General features: G+C 34.6%; 2 protein-coding genes across 2 annotated transcripts; both read left to right on the top strand.

The window, feature by feature from the left end:
• The first annotated feature begins 62 nt into the window (after positions 1 to 62).
• LOC141656367 (basic leucine zipper 6-like) lies at positions 63 to 3,982 on the top strand. Its single transcript, XM_074463232.1, has 4 exons — positions 63 to 829; positions 998 to 1,088; positions 1,510 to 1,636; positions 3,711 to 3,982. Exons 1-4 carry the CDS (start codon positions 213 to 215, stop codon positions 3,890 to 3,892), a joined length of 1,017 nt encoding a protein of 338 aa, XP_074319333.1. The 5' UTR covers positions 63 to 212; the 3' UTR covers positions 3,893 to 3,982.
• Positions 3,983 to 8,848: 4,866 nt separating this feature from the next.
• Positions 8,849 to 16,657, top strand: LOC141656366 (ubiquitin-conjugating enzyme E2 36-like). The gene is made up of 8 exons (XM_074463231.1): positions 8,849 to 9,063; positions 9,188 to 9,215; positions 10,139 to 10,225; positions 10,958 to 11,016; positions 15,218 to 15,259; positions 15,343 to 15,416; positions 15,784 to 15,881; positions 16,337 to 16,657. The coding sequence occupies exons 1-8, from the start codon at positions 9,025 to 9,027 to the stop codon at positions 16,372 to 16,374; spliced, it is 465 nt and encodes a 154-aa protein (XP_074319332.1). The 5' UTR covers positions 8,849 to 9,024; the 3' UTR covers positions 16,375 to 16,657.
• The last annotated feature ends 595 nt before the right edge of the window (positions 16,658 to 17,252 follow it).

Raw genomic sequence — 17,252 nt, 5'->3', positions numbered from 1 at the left:
CCCTAGTAGTTACACTTCCCTACCTCCTCCTACATATATATTCCACTCCAAACTACCATCCCAAAACTTTTAGTACACAAACAACCTATCAAACTCAAACTACATTTATTACACAAAACTACACTACATTCATTCATACATACTTCTCCCTAATTCCCCCTATAGTACACCTATCATATTATATATCATAAAAAAAACCTCTTATTCATACAATGGCACAATTACCACCCAAGATCCCACAACACCAAAACTGGCCTCCACCATTCCCTCCTCACCAAAGAATGCCACCCTTAACAACCACCATTCCGCCTCCGCCTCCGCCTCCGTCTAATTCTCAGCCACAAACGACTGCACCAGCGTCGTGGGTGGACGAGTTTCTTGACTTCACTTCCGCTAGGAGGGGGACCCACCGGCGGTCCATGAGTGATTCCATTGCTTTTCTCGAGACCGCCGGTGATTCCCGGAGCTCCGGCGCCGGCGCCGGCGGGTTTGACCGGTTGGATGATGAACAACTTATGTCAATGTTCTCTGACGACATATCTGGAGGGACGAAGGCAGGTGGTTTGCCTTCTTCCCCGCCTTCTGATCAGAATTCTAATAACGAGGATGATAATAATAATAATAATCATATTTCGCTCGAAAATAATAGTAATAATAATAATAATAATAATCAGCAGCATTGTTTTCTTAAGAGCGAGCCTGGAGAAGTCGAGAGCGTTAGCCCTTGTGATAATAATAATAACGCGGCTACTAATCCCTTTTCCGAGAATGTTAATCTTAATCATTCTCATGGCGATCCTCTCAATCTCGATCCCAAACGTATTAAGAGGTAAACATTTATTTAACTTATTTGCATATGTCTGCTAATTTAACTGATAATAATAATTGTCACAATTTTATATAATAATGTATATTATATTACATAATTCAGTTAATTAGTTGAATTTTGCGATTAATATATCGTTAATTATGCTTATGAAATATTGAATTTGATTAGAATATTGGCAAATCGACAATCAGCACAACGGTCCAGAGTAAGGAAGTTGCAATACATATCGGAGTTAGAACGAAGTGTAACTACATTACAGGTAAACATACTAATCATATTACGTGCATGAATTTATTTTTTCGCCATAATTATATTGTACGTAATTCATAATTCTAACACGCAAATTTTTTGTAAGACCGTCTTACAATTTCACGGTTAATTAGCTAGTTTAATTAATTATTCAACATCGTTGTTATCTTCTTATAGGGTGTATGTTCCAACTATCTTAAACAGTCGATACAATAAATTCAAAACGTGTTTTAATGTATGATATAATGACAGGTTTTTGTCGTTATAATAATTGTGTAAAACTATCTTACAATTTCACAGTTAATTAACTAGGTTAATTATTCAACCTTGTGACTATCTTAAAAAGTCGATACAATTAATTAGAAACGTGTTTAAATGTACGATATATCGATAAGTTTGTATTGATAATAATAAAATTTGTGACAATGAAGACGGAGGTATCAGCATTGTCTCCAAGAGTTGCATATTTGGACCACCAAAGGTTGATTCTTAACGTGGACAATAGTGCTCTTAAGCAAAGGATAGCTGCCTTGGCTCAAGATAAGATTTTCAAAGATGGTTAGTTGCATTTCATTTTATTTTATTTTAATTAATTTAATTTAATTAATTACTCCATGCATCTCGATCTTAATTACGTTGAATTATGATCCATCTTATAATTAATTAATTAATTAATTAATAATGTTCAACTTGTTCAATTTGCAATGGAATAGTTAATTAATGAATAATTGTGTTTTGTATTACGCTTTTGGTAGAGTAATTTTTGTTCTATCACAAAATAATATTCTTCATATAATGTCTAACATGATTTAGCAAGTTAATGTCGATATCGATGTCAACTAAGTTAGCTGATAAAGTCATTAAGACGAGTGCTCATGACCTGACTTCAAATTCCTTCAGCATCATATTTGTTACTGTGACTCCCTTCACACACAGGAAAAACAAGTTAATTAAGCGTGATTAATAATACTAATGTAATCGGTCGAGCCATTTTGGATTAGATCAAACTTTATATTTAGCTGATAAATTTGTCATAAGAATGAAATAATTAGTAAGTTCAATTTTGATATTTACAATCTAATTAATTTGAGAAAAGTAATTGAGAATCTTGCTCTATTATAATCATGTTAAATTGCTTTTTTCTTCAATAGATTCGCATATTTAACCTACTTTAATGCATGAAGTATCTACGTAAGATTAAATCTTAATTTTTTTTTAGCATAAAATCATTTGAGTTCACTCATTAGGGTGGAGGTCCATATTGTCGTCAAAACATGAAAAAAGATGAGTACATATTCATCAGAATTTCTGCTTTTATCAGAATAAGATAGATATGAAATTATGCATGAAAAACATCGACCCACAAGCTTTAATTAATTGGTCTGGCATACAAATATCGAATCGAATTATGTACTTCAATCCGTAACGTTTATTAGGATCGGAATTGAGCATAATTCGGTTAATTTTGTCATTTTCATTTTCAATATATAACCTAAAATAATCATACTATTTTCGAGTCAGGGATATTATATAATACAATACTTGTATAATCGAGTCTTGATAGTATATACTACTACAGTATTTCTATATGATAAAAGGTTAAAAGCTAGTGCGTCCTTGAAAATAAGATTTAGAGACGATAAAATAATGTTTGAAGTTTGGGAGGCGAACAAGAAAATACTAAATTTGGTGTAAGTTATATGATCCAATGAAAAACTGAATAAGTTATAGTAACATTGATTTTATATGATGAAAACTAGTATGTCCTTGAAAATACGATTTTGGTGTAAGTTGTACGAGTATGATTTAAAGTTGAATAAGTTATAGTAACATTGATGTTACGGAGTATATGATAAACACTAACATGTCCTTTAAAAAACTGTCAAAAAAAAGAAAAAGAAAAAGAAAAAAAAACATTTCCTTCAAAATAAGTAAGGTTTGGAGAACGGAAATGAGGTTTCAATTTTAGGAGTCGGTGAAATAAACACTAAATTTGGTATAAGTTGTATATTATTCAAAGCTCTGTCAATATATGTTTATTACGATTTTACCCCGCACTCTAGCGTTAATGATAAGTTGGCCCTCAAATTGAAACATTTCATGCTAGTACTATAGCTTAAACCTACCAAACTATTGTTTCCTAATTGCTAACCCAATGTAGCTACATGCACTTCATGAGGACCAATAATACTCTACAAATTACTTAATTAAGGGCAAGAGGGTATTAATTATAGCAATTAATGCATAATCTTTTTAGGGATAATTACGTAATGTGCATGTTGAGCAACTTTGTTTTATTGTAACTTAAGCTGATGGTTGGAGTCTCATGATCGATTTTATATTCTAATTAACAGTCTTGTTTAAGATGATTATATTTGTTTTAAGTTTTAATACGAGTTAAGTACCAACCTATATAGATAGATGAGATAAGTTTATTGTCGTTTCCTAGGTATTATACTTTTGTCCGATGTGACTCGTTTTATCTTTAAGACGGATATGCAGTCTCAATAATTTGCGACGTATTTAATATTATGATCCAAAGGCATGTTGACAATTGACAGTAGATGTAGTACATTTGAAGTACTTATATCAATATTAATGTAATGTTAATGACAATTATTAATTTGTACAGCTCATCAAGAAGCATTAAAGAAGGAAATTGAGAGATTAAGGCAAATATATCATCAACAACAACAAAATATCAAGATGAGCAACACCGCGAATTGTAGCAACACCGCGACAACCACCACCGCACAACCACCAGTCTCCGATCATAACATGGGTTGTGCAGAACAAGAGCAAATTATGACATAACAAGAATTCAACTTCTTATATAAAATCGTCTTACACTATATTTTATGTAAACGACTTTACATGAGACTAATCCGAAAACAAAAAAAAAGGGATAGTAAAGTGCCAAGTGGTGGTGGGATTTGTTAACCTGTGAACTCACATGACATGTTCCCTACATCAAACTTTTTATTTTTATTTTTTATTTTTTATTTTTATTTTTCTGATTTATGATTTATTAATTTAATTTAATTTATTGGGGAATGAGGGGACCAGAACAAGTTGAAGATTTGAGGGTGGTACACTGACACGTGTCCTGCAAGTATTGGGTCAAGCCCCATGTTTTAGATCATTGTTTAGATTATTTTAGGTGGGTATTTTTTTTATTTACATTTGTTATTTATGGGAATTTATTGTTTTTTTTTTTATGGATGTGAATTTTTGGGAGGAAGTAAATTGTGTTGGGGGAGTTGTAACTTGTCAGATTGACTGGGTGTGTTCATCAATGTCTCATTGTGATGATTTTTTTATAAAAACAATAGGGATTTATTATGATTGATTGTAATTTGTAATAATGTTGTATTTAACTTTATTAATCTTGTTGATTTATCTAATTATCAATTGTATAAAGTAAAAATCATTGCGATATTAGAAGAGTGGCTTTATGCACAAAATCTCAGTGAAGACGGCACATATCCGTCACTGTGGAGTGACGGATACCATTTCCTCTCACAAATGGCCCAAATAGAGGAGAGAGGGAAGCACATGGGGGTGCACCTTGTCCCCCCATATCCGTTTTGTGAGTGTCATTACCCGTCGCTTGCTCCGACCCGTCTTCAGCAAGACTAACTGGACTTTATGTTGTACTTAACATTTTACCAGTGTTTAAACTTTTTCTAGAGAAGTGCCAATTATCGTATAAATGCAGGTTTTTCAGTGTATCAATGAAAATATTAAAAATAATCTTGAAATCAAATTGTATAATTTGTTTCTATGAATATACCAAAAAAAAATGTAATTTATTCATTTAATTTGCATAGACCCTTCCACAAAATTATACTCCCACCAATTTCATTTATTGTTCATCTTTCCCTTTTCATCCATTTTCCTTATTGTTCTCTCTTTCCTTTTTTGGACAATTTTGTGTGGTCCAAAATCAATTTGATGTGGGGTCATGTGTATTGTGTAGTCCAAATTAATTCTTTTATTTCTTATGCCAAAAAGAAAAGGGAACAATAAATGAAATTGGAGGGAGTACTAGAATACATAACAATATAACTAGACGTTATAAATGACATTAAAATCAGATGATAATATATACAATCTCAAGTTCATAATCAAAATGTTAACATTATTAGTATATCCAAATAAATAAAATTGTGTATTGGAAAAATGGCATTATTTTGATTTATATGAAAATTATTTCAATTTTATTATTTAACATACCTTTGGGGACACAAATTTATGCTACATTATGCAAAACAAATTAAAAATAAAAAACCATAACTAAATTAGTTTAAATAAAACACCAATATTATTAAATGATTATAAAAAAATGCTTGTTTTACATAAATTTTTGTGTAAAACGACTTAAAAATTTGTAAAATTTGTGTACATGTGCTCATTGTCTTGTTCACGATGTCATAGACACATAGTCAAAGGATCGTAATCGGCCTACTTGCAAGACTTGCAACATGTGCTACTCAAAAGTCTTCATCTACACTACTGTTTGGGCTTACTCTAGTCCTAACACAAGTCCAGTCCCTGGCTCAAGCCTAGAGCTGGCAAAATGGGTCAGACCTGAATGGCCCGACTCAAAAAGGTTGACCCGAGACCCGAAAATGACCCGAACTTGCTTGACCCGAATATGACCCGAAATAACCAGACCCGACCCAGACCCGACCCGACCCGAATATTGTCTGACCCAATGTTGACCCAACCCGAGGTGACCCAATCCGAAAAGACCCGACTGGCCGACTCATAACTGGCCTGATCCCAAATGACTTGAAGTGACCCAAAATGACCCGAAAAGACTAGTTTTTTTTTTTTTGGTACATAAGAGGGGTAGTCCCCGTAATTAACTGGCTACTAGACGGGGGATAGCCACCCCGAAAATGTCTTCTCTAAGAATCGGTCGGAGATTAGTACTAACTCATACTCGTATTAATACTATATATATCAAAATAAAGTTTCATTGGTTACAATAATCCCTAATAAATAGTTAAATTTGCAAAATAATATTTCTTAATCGAAATAATATTAACTTAAGTGCTTAGCCATTAACTCAAAAACAACCCGACCCAAAATGACCTATACTCGAAAATGACCCGACAACAGGTAACCCGAAATTGACTCGAAACCCGAAAGTGACCCAACCCGACCCGAAATATATGACAGATCCAAAATGACCGACCAAAATTGACCTGTCCTGTACCCGACCCGGGTGACCCGTTTTACCAGGTCTAGACTCAAGCCTGAAATCCGAAGCCTAAGCCCAAAACTAAACTCGGTCTATCAAAATCATATCGAATACAAGCCCAGTTCAACGAAAGAAATCTTAGCCTAATGGTTAAGATTAGGTTTTAAATCCCCTTTACCGTTATATTGTACTGACCTTGCGCCTTATTTAAAGAGGGGAAAAAACAAGTCCAATTCGGGCTTATTGAGTTACTCTAGTCTTAACGCAGGTCTAGTACAAGGCCCAAAATTTGAAACATAAGCCCAATATCCATATTCGACAAATCAAAATTATATTGAACACTCATACATCTAACATTCTAACTTCACCAATCCATACTTGAAAATAGTTAGCAAATTTTGCGAGGGCAGGTCCGAGCGTTGTTCAAATATCTCCGGGGCTTTTCTAGAACCAGATTCTCTGATCAGACTTCTTTTTATCGGAGTTTTGCTCAAGTAGTCCTCCTTTTTCTTTTATCATCTTGTAATTCATCACCGTTACATATAGGTTTTGTTACTCTGCATGGTTATCTCGTCCCCTCACTGCACAAAGGATGCAAAGTATGCACTCGTACTTATCCTAGGGATCTAAGATAGTATGTCGTCAATTTATTGTAGCTTGATTAGGGTCTTGTTCTTTTAAACTTAATTTTAGCCAAATTCAGTTCAGTTTAGCTTATTCTCTCACAAATTAACTTTTACTTCAGTTCAGTTTAACTACATTAAATTTCGTTCAGCCATTTTCGCGACGCAAAAAAGGAAGAATATCGTTATCAAATCATTTAGGCGCTGTTTGGTAAACATCATATTGCATAAATTTCAGCATATTTGACCCAATTAGCATATTTGACCAATCAATATGCTATTTGGGGTGTTTGGGAAACGGCATATTGAAACAGTAGATTTGAGCCCAATCTACTATTTTAGAATATGCTGCTCCCCCTAGCATATTCAAATAGTAGATTAGAGAAAAAAAATATTCACCTTTTTACCCTTTAAAAAAAATATAACCCTACCTTTATTTCTCCATTGTTCCTCATTCACCCCCATCTCTGGAAAAAGGTACGTTTTTTTTCTCAAACTTGTTTTTTCACTTTTTCTTTAAAGTATTGCATACATATTGACTTGCATACGTACATACTCCATGCGTTTTTTTTTGTTTTTGTTTTTGTTTTTTTCTTTGATTTTTCTTTACCCAAAATTTACAGAGTAATCCGGATTTTATACCTCCAGATGTATTACAAGATGTGGCTAATCATTCCTCGCAACCTGCAACCGAGTCTTCGGGAACTAAAGAAATGTCAACTGTTCGCGATAACATTACTTCTAGTTTGATGGCTAGTAGAAGAAATCGACATTAGGCATTAAAGTTGTTTGTGTGATGTATTTTGACAAATACTAGTCAATAATTTAATCATGTTCTTTTTTGTCATTTTACAAAGAAATTAGCTAATCTGCTAATTTAATTCTGCTAATTACCAAACACCTTTGACAAATTCTGCTAATTGAATATGCTAGTCAAATCTGCCAACAAATTCTACTAATTACAATCTGCTTTTACAATCTGCTTCTGTCAATATTAATCCGCTGTTTACCAAACAGGGCCTATTTGATTAATATTTAATCGCTCAAACTAGCACGCAGTCAATACTTAGGCCACACATCGACTAATTATGGAAGAAGAAAATGCACCATGCGTACAAATGAAGCCTAATTACTAAAGCAAACTCCAAAAGTCAAATGATACTTCTTTTTTGTGCAAATAATGAAGCACATATACTAATTAGGTAGAGACCTTTCTTAATCTAGTATTCCACCATTCAAATATAGAAAATTGTTAAGAATAATTCAAAGTTTGTATCGTAAACAAAAAAATAATTCTAAATTTGAGAATAATTTAATTTTTGTTTTTTCTTACTTTGATTTCACCCCCAAATTTTTAGAAGACGTACACTCATCAAGTTCAGCGGCGAAGTTAGGATTTAAAATATGGATAGAACACATAATGCAGTGGAACAAGTCAACAATTTTAACCCATGAGCTACCGACATCTTCTTGTATTTTTATTTCGCTTATTAATATTTAGTTGCTTCCTCAATATTCTAGCTATTTTGGGTAGCAGAATTTAATTTTTAAATCGATTCTTTTGGATTTGGGGGTAGCGAGGGCTACCCTTTGCAACAAGGTAGCTTCGCCCTGATCAAGTTATCATAAATTTCATCAAAAAATCTTCTGACAACACGAGACACGGCAAAGTAAGACGGAACGATAGCGCTATTAGGTGGTATCTAGACACTCAATAGAAGATACAATCCTCTCATATGCTGATGTATATTGTTATCATCAAATCCTAATTGTATATGTGAGAATGATACGGAAACTCGAAATCATCAAGTAGCATTATCATATTTACAAAATATACTTAAAATTAAAATCATCATACAAAAAGTATGATATCGAGATTAAAATAATTTTAAAATTAAAATCATCATCTAAAAAGTATGATATCAAGATTAACAAAACGTGACAAACTCAAAATTATTCCCAACAAATTCTCCCCCAAATAAACGTGACCTCTATTCATTTCATTTCCATGTATCTATTTTAGCGAGAACAAATCCCCAAAACACCTCAAATTCTCTCTCTAGATTCTCTCGAATTTTCTCTCACTTCCAAGTCGCACCTTAAGCTCTCCTTCAATGGCGGCGAACAGCAATCTTCCTCGAAGAATCATCAAGGTTTTTCATCGATCTCTCTATCGCTTTCATTTACCTACTTTAATTTCACTTTAGTTGAATTTCTTGATCGAAAGCATATTCCTAGGGTTTCTTGATTGTTTCGATTTTTGATTTTTTTTTGCAGGAAACTCAGCGTCTTCTTAGCGAACCAGGTTTATACTTCTTCGTTGATATTTAATTGAATTTTGAGCTCTACGTTTCTGTGAATTTATGCATATTGAATTTTGGTGTTTATGTGAAGATTTTATTGTCTTGTGTTTTGATTAAATCAGTATTGCTTTGAATGATTTTGACATTTGTTGTTGTTGAGTGATCACGAAATTGAAAATATGCGAGAGGATTTTGAATAGAGGAAATACCAGTAGGATTATTTAAAACCTTGGGATCGATAGAATTTGAGCTTTACCTTTGTGTGGAAATGTTGAGTTGAGAATTTTTGTTCTTGGAAAACGTATACAATCAAATGGAACAGAAGAAATACTACTCCGTATTATTATTATTTAAAACCTTGGGATATTCGATAGAACTATAGCTTTGCATTTATGTGAAAATGTTGAGTTGAGAAATGATTTGTTTTCGGAAAACGTATACAATCAAGTGGAACAGAAAATATGCTAGATAGTATCATTTAAAACCATGGGATCGATAGAATTTGAGCTTTACATTAACGTGAAAATGTTGAGTTGAGAAGTGTAAACGAAATTGAAAATTAGCGGGAGGATTTTGGAAAACGTATACAATCGAATGGAACATAAGAAATACTAGTACTGTTATTTTAAACGGTGGGATATTTGATAGAATTTGAGCTTTATGTGTATGTGCAAATGTTGATATAAATTCATTGTTTTGGAAAACTTATACGATCAGATGGAACAGAAGAAATACTAGTACTATTATTTAAAACCTTGGGATATTCGATAGAATTTGAGCTTTACATTTATATGAAAATGTTGAGAAATTTGGCGTTTTTGTGAAATTAAAGCATCTTATGATTTAAGTCATAGTTTTATTCTTCGTTTGAAATGACATGTATATTTTTGCTTTGAATGATTATGAGATTTGATTTTGAGTGTAGCTCCGGGAATCAGTGCATCTCCATCAGAGGAAAATATGCGCTACTTTAATGTAATGATCCTCGGCCCTTCTCAATCTCCTTACGAAGGTATACCAATATTCTCTTTTGCACATATGTTTATATCATCTCTTCGGGATTCATTATGTTGTTGCTGTATGAGATTTTTCATTTCAGTGATTGTTTTAAGGGTCTTTAGAAAGGCTTGAATAAAATGTAGATATTTCATATTTGTATTCTCTTATTTTGGAAGAAAAGGGATACGGGAGTCGGAGTAAGGTGCTAGGTAGATTGGGCAATTTAGGTGTGTGGGAATGACGGTTAAGGTTTAGGTATTAAAAAGCATTCCTAGGTAGGTTTGAGGTCAAGTCTAGGTGAGAGTGCGAGACGCTACTACGCTAGCCACACCGGGTCACTGCCTTTGTGCGCCTTCGCAGGTAGTGATGTGCATTGCTATTCAAACTACATACTTTGCCCGATTCTCTATCTGACCTGTAGTGCTCTTTAAAATCCTTAAAACGATAATTATTGCACGATGTTTTATACTAAAAATACTGATTTGTGTGAGAAAAACGGCGCGCTACATTTGCATGAGGCGCTTGCCTTTGCCTTGAGCCTCGTTCACCTCAAGCTTTGCAATTAAGGGTTTAGGGTGTGGTGAAGTTTATTTGCTTGGACTCTTGAAGCTAGGGTTGTTTCATATACTCAATACTGACGTACCTAGACGTGTTACGCTCCGAGCCTGTATTGTATATGCCAGATTGTATATTTTTAGGTTGTCAAACATACACTCTAAAAGCTTGTCACTCTTGTTATATGTAGGAGGAGTCTTCAAGTTGGAATTATTTTTGCCTGAGGAATATCCAATGGCTGCTCCTAAGGTATGCCAAGCTCTGTCCACATTGTTTGATCTGTCTTGACATTCTTGCCTAGTAATATGTGCATTCTTAAGGTACTTTATGCAATCATAAGTTCACCATATTATTGGCCAAGACCAGTTATAAACATTGCGTTGTAGTTGATGCGATCATTTCAACCTATGTTGTTAAAGACTAAAACAGGAAGTTCTAGCTTCTGCGTTCCGAGACTATTATGCTCATAAGCTTCCACTGAATTTTCTTGGTTGCATGGGAAGGTTCTAGAGACTGATGAAATTTTGCAGGTGTACACGGGAAAGTATATCTTAGAAAGCTGGGTCAGCTATTTGCTTTGTACCAATTGTGCACTAGACTTCTGATCCTCAAGTTTTTGGCTGATACATAATGCCTATAGACGGCTCGTAGTTTTAAGATTTTGTTATGAGTTATCATTATTACTCCTCAATTTAAAAAAATTACCCATAGAGATAAGACATTACCATTGCCATTAATTGGGATAGTATAACTTTTTTTTTTTCTTACCTACTCCATAGAGAAACAGACCAATTACTAAGGATGAACCAAAAAAATGAGGAAATTATAAATAGAATGGAGTAGTTTCTTTTTTTAGGGGTGTTAAAAGGCGTCTCAGTGTTGGGTCCAGCTGTGCAGGATGTGGATTAGCATTGGTGTATGGATGTTATAAAAAACTTAAAAAGAGAAGGGTGGTTAAGAGTTGTGGTTATGGAGAAACCAAAAATCTGTAATTTGAAAGAGGAAAAAAATGGTTTACCCGGAATTAGAAATTTTAGCTTTTTTCTTCCAACTTGGTTCGGCTTAATTATAATTTTATGTCTTGTTTGGTGATTTGTTCCATGTGTTCATAGTTGCAAAGTGAAAAAATTAATCTTCGATGTTTGGGGAATCTTCTATAAGGTTTTGACGTTAAATAGGTTGGTGCATTGAAGAAGTTATGAAGCATTATATTGATAACATGTACACCTCTCTGTAAAATTTATCAACTTCAGACTCTGCATTCCTATTGAGCTTGTATTTTTTCCCCTTCAAAGCATTCATTTTTATAGGATAAGATGAAAGATCTTATCGAAAACTTACAGCAGCTTGCCAAACGAAGGCTAAGAGAAAAGAAAGTAGAGGTATGACGGGCATAAAATCGACAATTGGACTCAAAAAAGCATAGGCCTCCGGTAATTTGGCAAAGAAACAACTACTCGAATAAAGAGCAGAATTAAGACCGATCAAACTAAAGATAAACAACTGACTTCTTGTTCTTTGGGAGGCATGCTGATTATACATGCAAGTTAGACTGTCAAATGTTATTTCATCATCTGTTAACATATGACAGTGTCAGGTTAAAATTGATCTAGAACAGTATACTCGACATTTCTTTATGTATTGACATTGTGGAGATAACTATGATGAGCTGACCGATTGTATATAAGCTATTTAATTTAATATGTGCGGAGAGGTAGGTGACCGAGTTTTGGACTGTACTGCACCATAGCTTATGGCCCTATGTTACTCCGACTCTTTTTATTAGCTAGTGTAGTCGTGTGAGTAGTGTCTGGCACTCAACACTCGGAAATGGGTATGGGCGTATGGCCCTTTGATACTTCATTTTAGCCAAAACATGTAGACTTCGCATAAAACAGCATACCTTAACACTTAGACATGGGTCCCATGTCAGATGCTTCAACTAGCCTGAGTAATGTAGACCATACACCATAGGTAGGTAAAGACAGCAGAACAAATTTAGCCTGAAAATATACCTTTTTAGTTACATATCTTAGTATTATAGACGATGGCTTTTACTTGAGTTTGCTGTCACCTCATTGGGACCCAGGACTACTTATCAAGGTCTCGGTTGATGTGAAAAATTTCTTATTTGTCCATGAATTAATGTGTATGCTGTTAGATTAAGCTTCATAACTAAATAGTGAGTAGCTTTCTTCTAGCTGTTTCCTTCTGATGCGATTAAAGTCGAAGGCTCGTTTCGTTTGCTTATTGTCATGCATTGGATCCGTCTAAAGGAGTAGTTATTCCAAGGCCTTCAAGATACAAATTTCTTTTGAGTCAATAAAAGGGTATTAATGCCTCATTTAGTTGGGTGTTTATTACCATTCATTTGTAGTTTTAATTCTGCATTTAGAGGGCCTTAATTTGTCCAAGATTAATGGTCTTAATTAGCTATTAAGTCTAGTTTTAAATGCTAAATTGGCATCCTATGTAAGCTAGTATTAGCATCCTAAACGGCTATATAAGCCATGTATTGTCGAAGGATTTAATAATCAATCAAGTTAAGAATTTCAAACAAAACCATTGTTTTTATTTGAGTATTTTCAAGTAAAACATAGAAGTTGTGTCTACAATTTCGAAAGGTTGATCTCAAGCGTCGTCTTGTGAAAAACCCGATTAACTCTATCGGTGTAGAGCGTTAATCTCTTTGTTAGACTATCGGTGTAGTTTAACATTGCCTATCCCCATTGTTATTGTTATAGGTCTAACAATAGCAAATATCCCATTGGTTCGATTTATTTACATAAATCGAAACAAATATCCTTACAAATCAGATCGGGTCGTACCTAGTACGTTCGGATCTTGCTTGTTCTTTCTTTGTTTCCGCTGCACTCATACGAGTTTTATTCTCCCGGGTAAAATTCGTATCATTAGTGGTATCAGAGCTTCGGCTCTTGATCACCCCAAAAAAATCAAGACGGTCCTAAGGAGGTCCCAATCAATTAGTAGTTGAATATCCAACGCGATTGGTATTCAAAGGTTAAACTCAGCGAGGTAGTTGTGGTTTAATCGATTGGATCTTGAAGGTACGAATTGAACAAAAAAAAAAAAAAAAAAACCACAAAAATTACTGTTCACGGGGTACTATTCATCCGAAAAAAAAAAAAAATGTTAGGTGTATTCTCGTTTGAAGGCATCTATGAACAAAATGTTAAGTTTGATCCAAGATTACCTCCTATCTTTGACGAGTATGATGATGGGGAAGGAGTGATTTCTGGTTTCAAAGCACCGTGTGATTCGTTTAGTTGTGGGTATGAGTTCGATCTAAATCCCAAGGTCTACAAGAGCACAATGGGGTCTATTAAATTTCAAGATCAATCCGATTCTTATTTGGTTGATTTTGAAATAGAAAAGGATGCTGCAACTATGAAGGATTCCTCTTGTTTGCATTATTTGTTCAAGGATGAGATTTATAGTAAGCTATCAAGACTTGTGCATGGAGGGAGGAGGAGTGGAAGGCACAAAATGGTGTTTGGTATTCTTTTTGTTTGTGTGCATGAAGTGTTCATATTTGATCCCGGAGGAGTTCAATTACATGAATTGAGGACAATTCCTTTCCAAGGGGGAGGGGATGATGCGATTAAAGTCGAAGGCTCGTTTCGTTTGCTTATTGTCATGCATTGGATCCGTCTAAAGGAGTAGTTATTCCAAGGCCTTCAAGATACAAATTTCTTTTGAGTCAATAAAAGGGTATTAATGCCTCATTTAGTTGGGTGTTTATTACCATTCATTTGTAGTTTTAATTTTGCATTTAGAGGGCCTTAATTTGTCCAAGATTAATGGTCTTAATTAGCTATTAAGTCTAGTTTTAAATGCTAAATTGGCATCCTATGTAAGCTAGTATTAGCATCCTAAACGGCTATATAAGCCATGTATTGTCGAAGGATTTAATAATCAATCAAGTTAAGAATTTCAAACAAAACCATTGTTTTTATTTGAGTATTTTCAAGTAAAACATAGAAGTTGTGTCTACAATTTCGAAAGGTTGATCTCAAGCGTCGTCTTGTGAAAAACCCGATTAACTCTATCGGTGTAGAGCGTTAATCTCTTTGTTAGACTATCGGTGTAGTTTAACATTGCCTATCCCCATTGTTATTGTTATAGGTCTAACAATAGCAAATATCCCATTGGTTCGATTTATTTACATAAATCGAAACAAATATCCTTACAAATCAGATCGGGTCGTACCTAGTACGTTCGGATCTTGCTTGTTCTTTCTTTGTTTCCGCTGCACTCATACGAGTTTTATTCTCCCGGGTAAAATTCGTATCACCTTCCCTAAAGATAAACGATGTGTATTGCGGAGGGAAGTAATTAATATATTTATTCTAAAACCATCTTCCACTGTTTGAATATGGGGATCCTTACAAGTTTGAACTGCTGCTTATTTGGTACATTTTTGTTACAGGTTCGATTTCTCACCAAAATTTATCATCCCAACATCGATAAGGTAAACTGGGCTATTCTCACTGTTGTTTATTAGACCTGCTTGTCATTTTGCCTAAAGTCCTAATATATGATTATTTTTGACAGCTAGGACGGATATGCCTTGATATTCTCAAAGACAAATGGAGTCCGGCTCTCCAGATACGTACTGTACTCTTGAGGTAATTTACTACTGAACTGTCCTAATATAGCATGGATTTACGGATTTACCTCTAAGTTCCTGACTTTGTTTTGGAAAGTCACTGTGTGGAAGTCCCACTTTCATTTTCTTATAACTAAATGTTCTATCATATCAAGTTGATTAATATTCCCTGTACCCTGGAATTACTATTCGGCTTAATTTCCTACTGCAGTGCTTTCTATATACGGAGTATGTAGTTATGGTCTTATGAATGACAGTCATGTATTCTGTTGACATTTTTTCCCATTTCGGCCATTTGTGGACAAGTTTTCTTTTGCGCTGAACTGCTGATGTCTTGGTATAATTTTAGTTGATCATCTTTGTTTTCCTATCATCCGTTATTTCAGTATCCAAGCCCTGTTAAGTGCTCCAAATCCTGACGACCCTCTCTCGGAGAACATTGCTAAGCATTGGAAAACTGATGAGGCTGAAGCCGTTGAAACCGGTTAGTTTCTGATTAATTCTCCCTTTCCAACCCCTAGAATTCTCTGAAAAGGAACACAAAAACTTCGGAGAGACGGTCTCTTAATAACGTTATTGAGAGACCTCTCATATGATGGGGTGAGGGACCCACTGATTTTTTTTTCCTTATTATGTCTCCCACTAAATTAGTGGAAGACGGTCTCTCATGAGACCTACCGGAAAAGGAAAAATACACCCTTCTTTTTAAATAATTAGGGTATGGTTTCATGATATTGACAAGATTATAAGGACATTTACCCATATAGTGACGAAGTTCATTCGCGATTTCAGTTTTTTGGTGGGTTAATGGGTATGAGTGGGAATATTAGTTATATTTGGCTGGTATGTGTTTTATTAGCATGAGACCGTCTCGTTGGGGACTTTATATGGCTCAATGTGCTCCTCACTTTGACATAGTTATTGTTTATAAATCTGCAGCTAAGGAATGGACCCGTCTATATGCAAGTGGGGCGTGATCGGATGGCGAAAAACACTACCCTCTTTAAATAACACCGGCGTGATGTTTCTTACGACTGTTAATTCTGGAATTAACTTTCGGGTTTAGTTAATGAATCTCAAGTTATAATCCCGTAGATGATATGATATTATGATCGAATGTGAGTAATGATAAATCGTCTAGCATCTTATCGTCTCTTTTCGCTATCCTATACTTCGTATGTCATTATATCAATATGACCTATGGTATGTTATCCTTGAAGTTGTATAATCTAATGAGTTATCGATCCATATTCTCCTTAATTTCATCTCATTATTTTCACCGCATTTCGTCATTGCTTCTCCTGGTCTTCCAAGGATGAGGCCTTCAGAGGATTTATACCATGCCAGTGATGCCACTGTGCACATACCACTCTTCTCTACTTGTGATTATTTCCGTCCTGAAATTCTACCAATTTTTTTTAGCAGCCTTTACCATAGTTATTTTGTAAAGGTGAAATGTCTTCGATTCACTATTATATGTGAACGCATCTTTCAGTGTATGCCTGGATGAGATTTTAAAGTCTACGATAGGATCTGGACTGAACATACTGATTACAAATACCGGCTTAGGGCCTAATGTCAATAGACCACATGTTTGAATCGATTTAATATCCTTGGACCTCATTGTATCAGCTATTTAAGGCCGAAAAATAGCTCATACAACAATATATTTTCAAAACACAAATTCTCATTATAGACGGACACTATCCGTCTATATGTATAGACGGATACCATTTCCCCTCACAAAATACCCATTTACCATAAAGTGGGAAGCACAGGGGGGGTGCCCCACCTTGTCCCACTTACCCATTTTATTAGAGGTCTTTACCTGTCTATACGCCCCACTCGTCTATAC

This window comes from Silene latifolia, chromosome 5, assembly GCF_048544455.1.
Source record: "Silene latifolia isolate original U9 population chromosome 5, ASM4854445v1, whole genome shotgun sequence".
Classification (NCBI taxonomy): Eukaryota; Viridiplantae; Streptophyta; class Magnoliopsida; order Caryophyllales; family Caryophyllaceae; genus Silene; species Silene latifolia.
The sequence above is the reverse complement of the archived record's forward strand: the minus strand, read 5'-3'. Positions and strand labels throughout refer to the sequence as shown.

Coding starts and splice junctions, on each gene's coding strand:
- LOC141656367 (XM_074463232.1), top strand. CDS start 213: ATGGCACAATTACCACCCAAGATCCCACAACACCAAAACTGGCCTCCA. Junction 830..997: donor GATCCCAAACGTATTAAGAG/GTAAACATTTAT, acceptor GAATTTGATTAG/AATATTGGCAAATCGACAAT. Junction 1,637..3,710: donor AGATAAGATTTTCAAAGATG/GTTAGTTGCATT, acceptor TAATTTGTACAG/CTCATCAAGAAGCATTAAAG.
- LOC141656366 (XM_074463231.1), top strand. CDS start 9,025: ATGGCGGCGAACAGCAATCTTCCTCGAAGAATCATCAAG. Junction 9,216..10,138: donor GCGTCTTCTTAGCGAACCAG/GTTTATACTTCT, acceptor TTTTGAGTGTAG/CTCCGGGAATCAGTGCATCT. Junction 10,226..10,957: donor TTCTCAATCTCCTTACGAAG/GTATACCAATAT, acceptor TGTTATATGTAG/GAGGAGTCTTCAAGTTGGAA.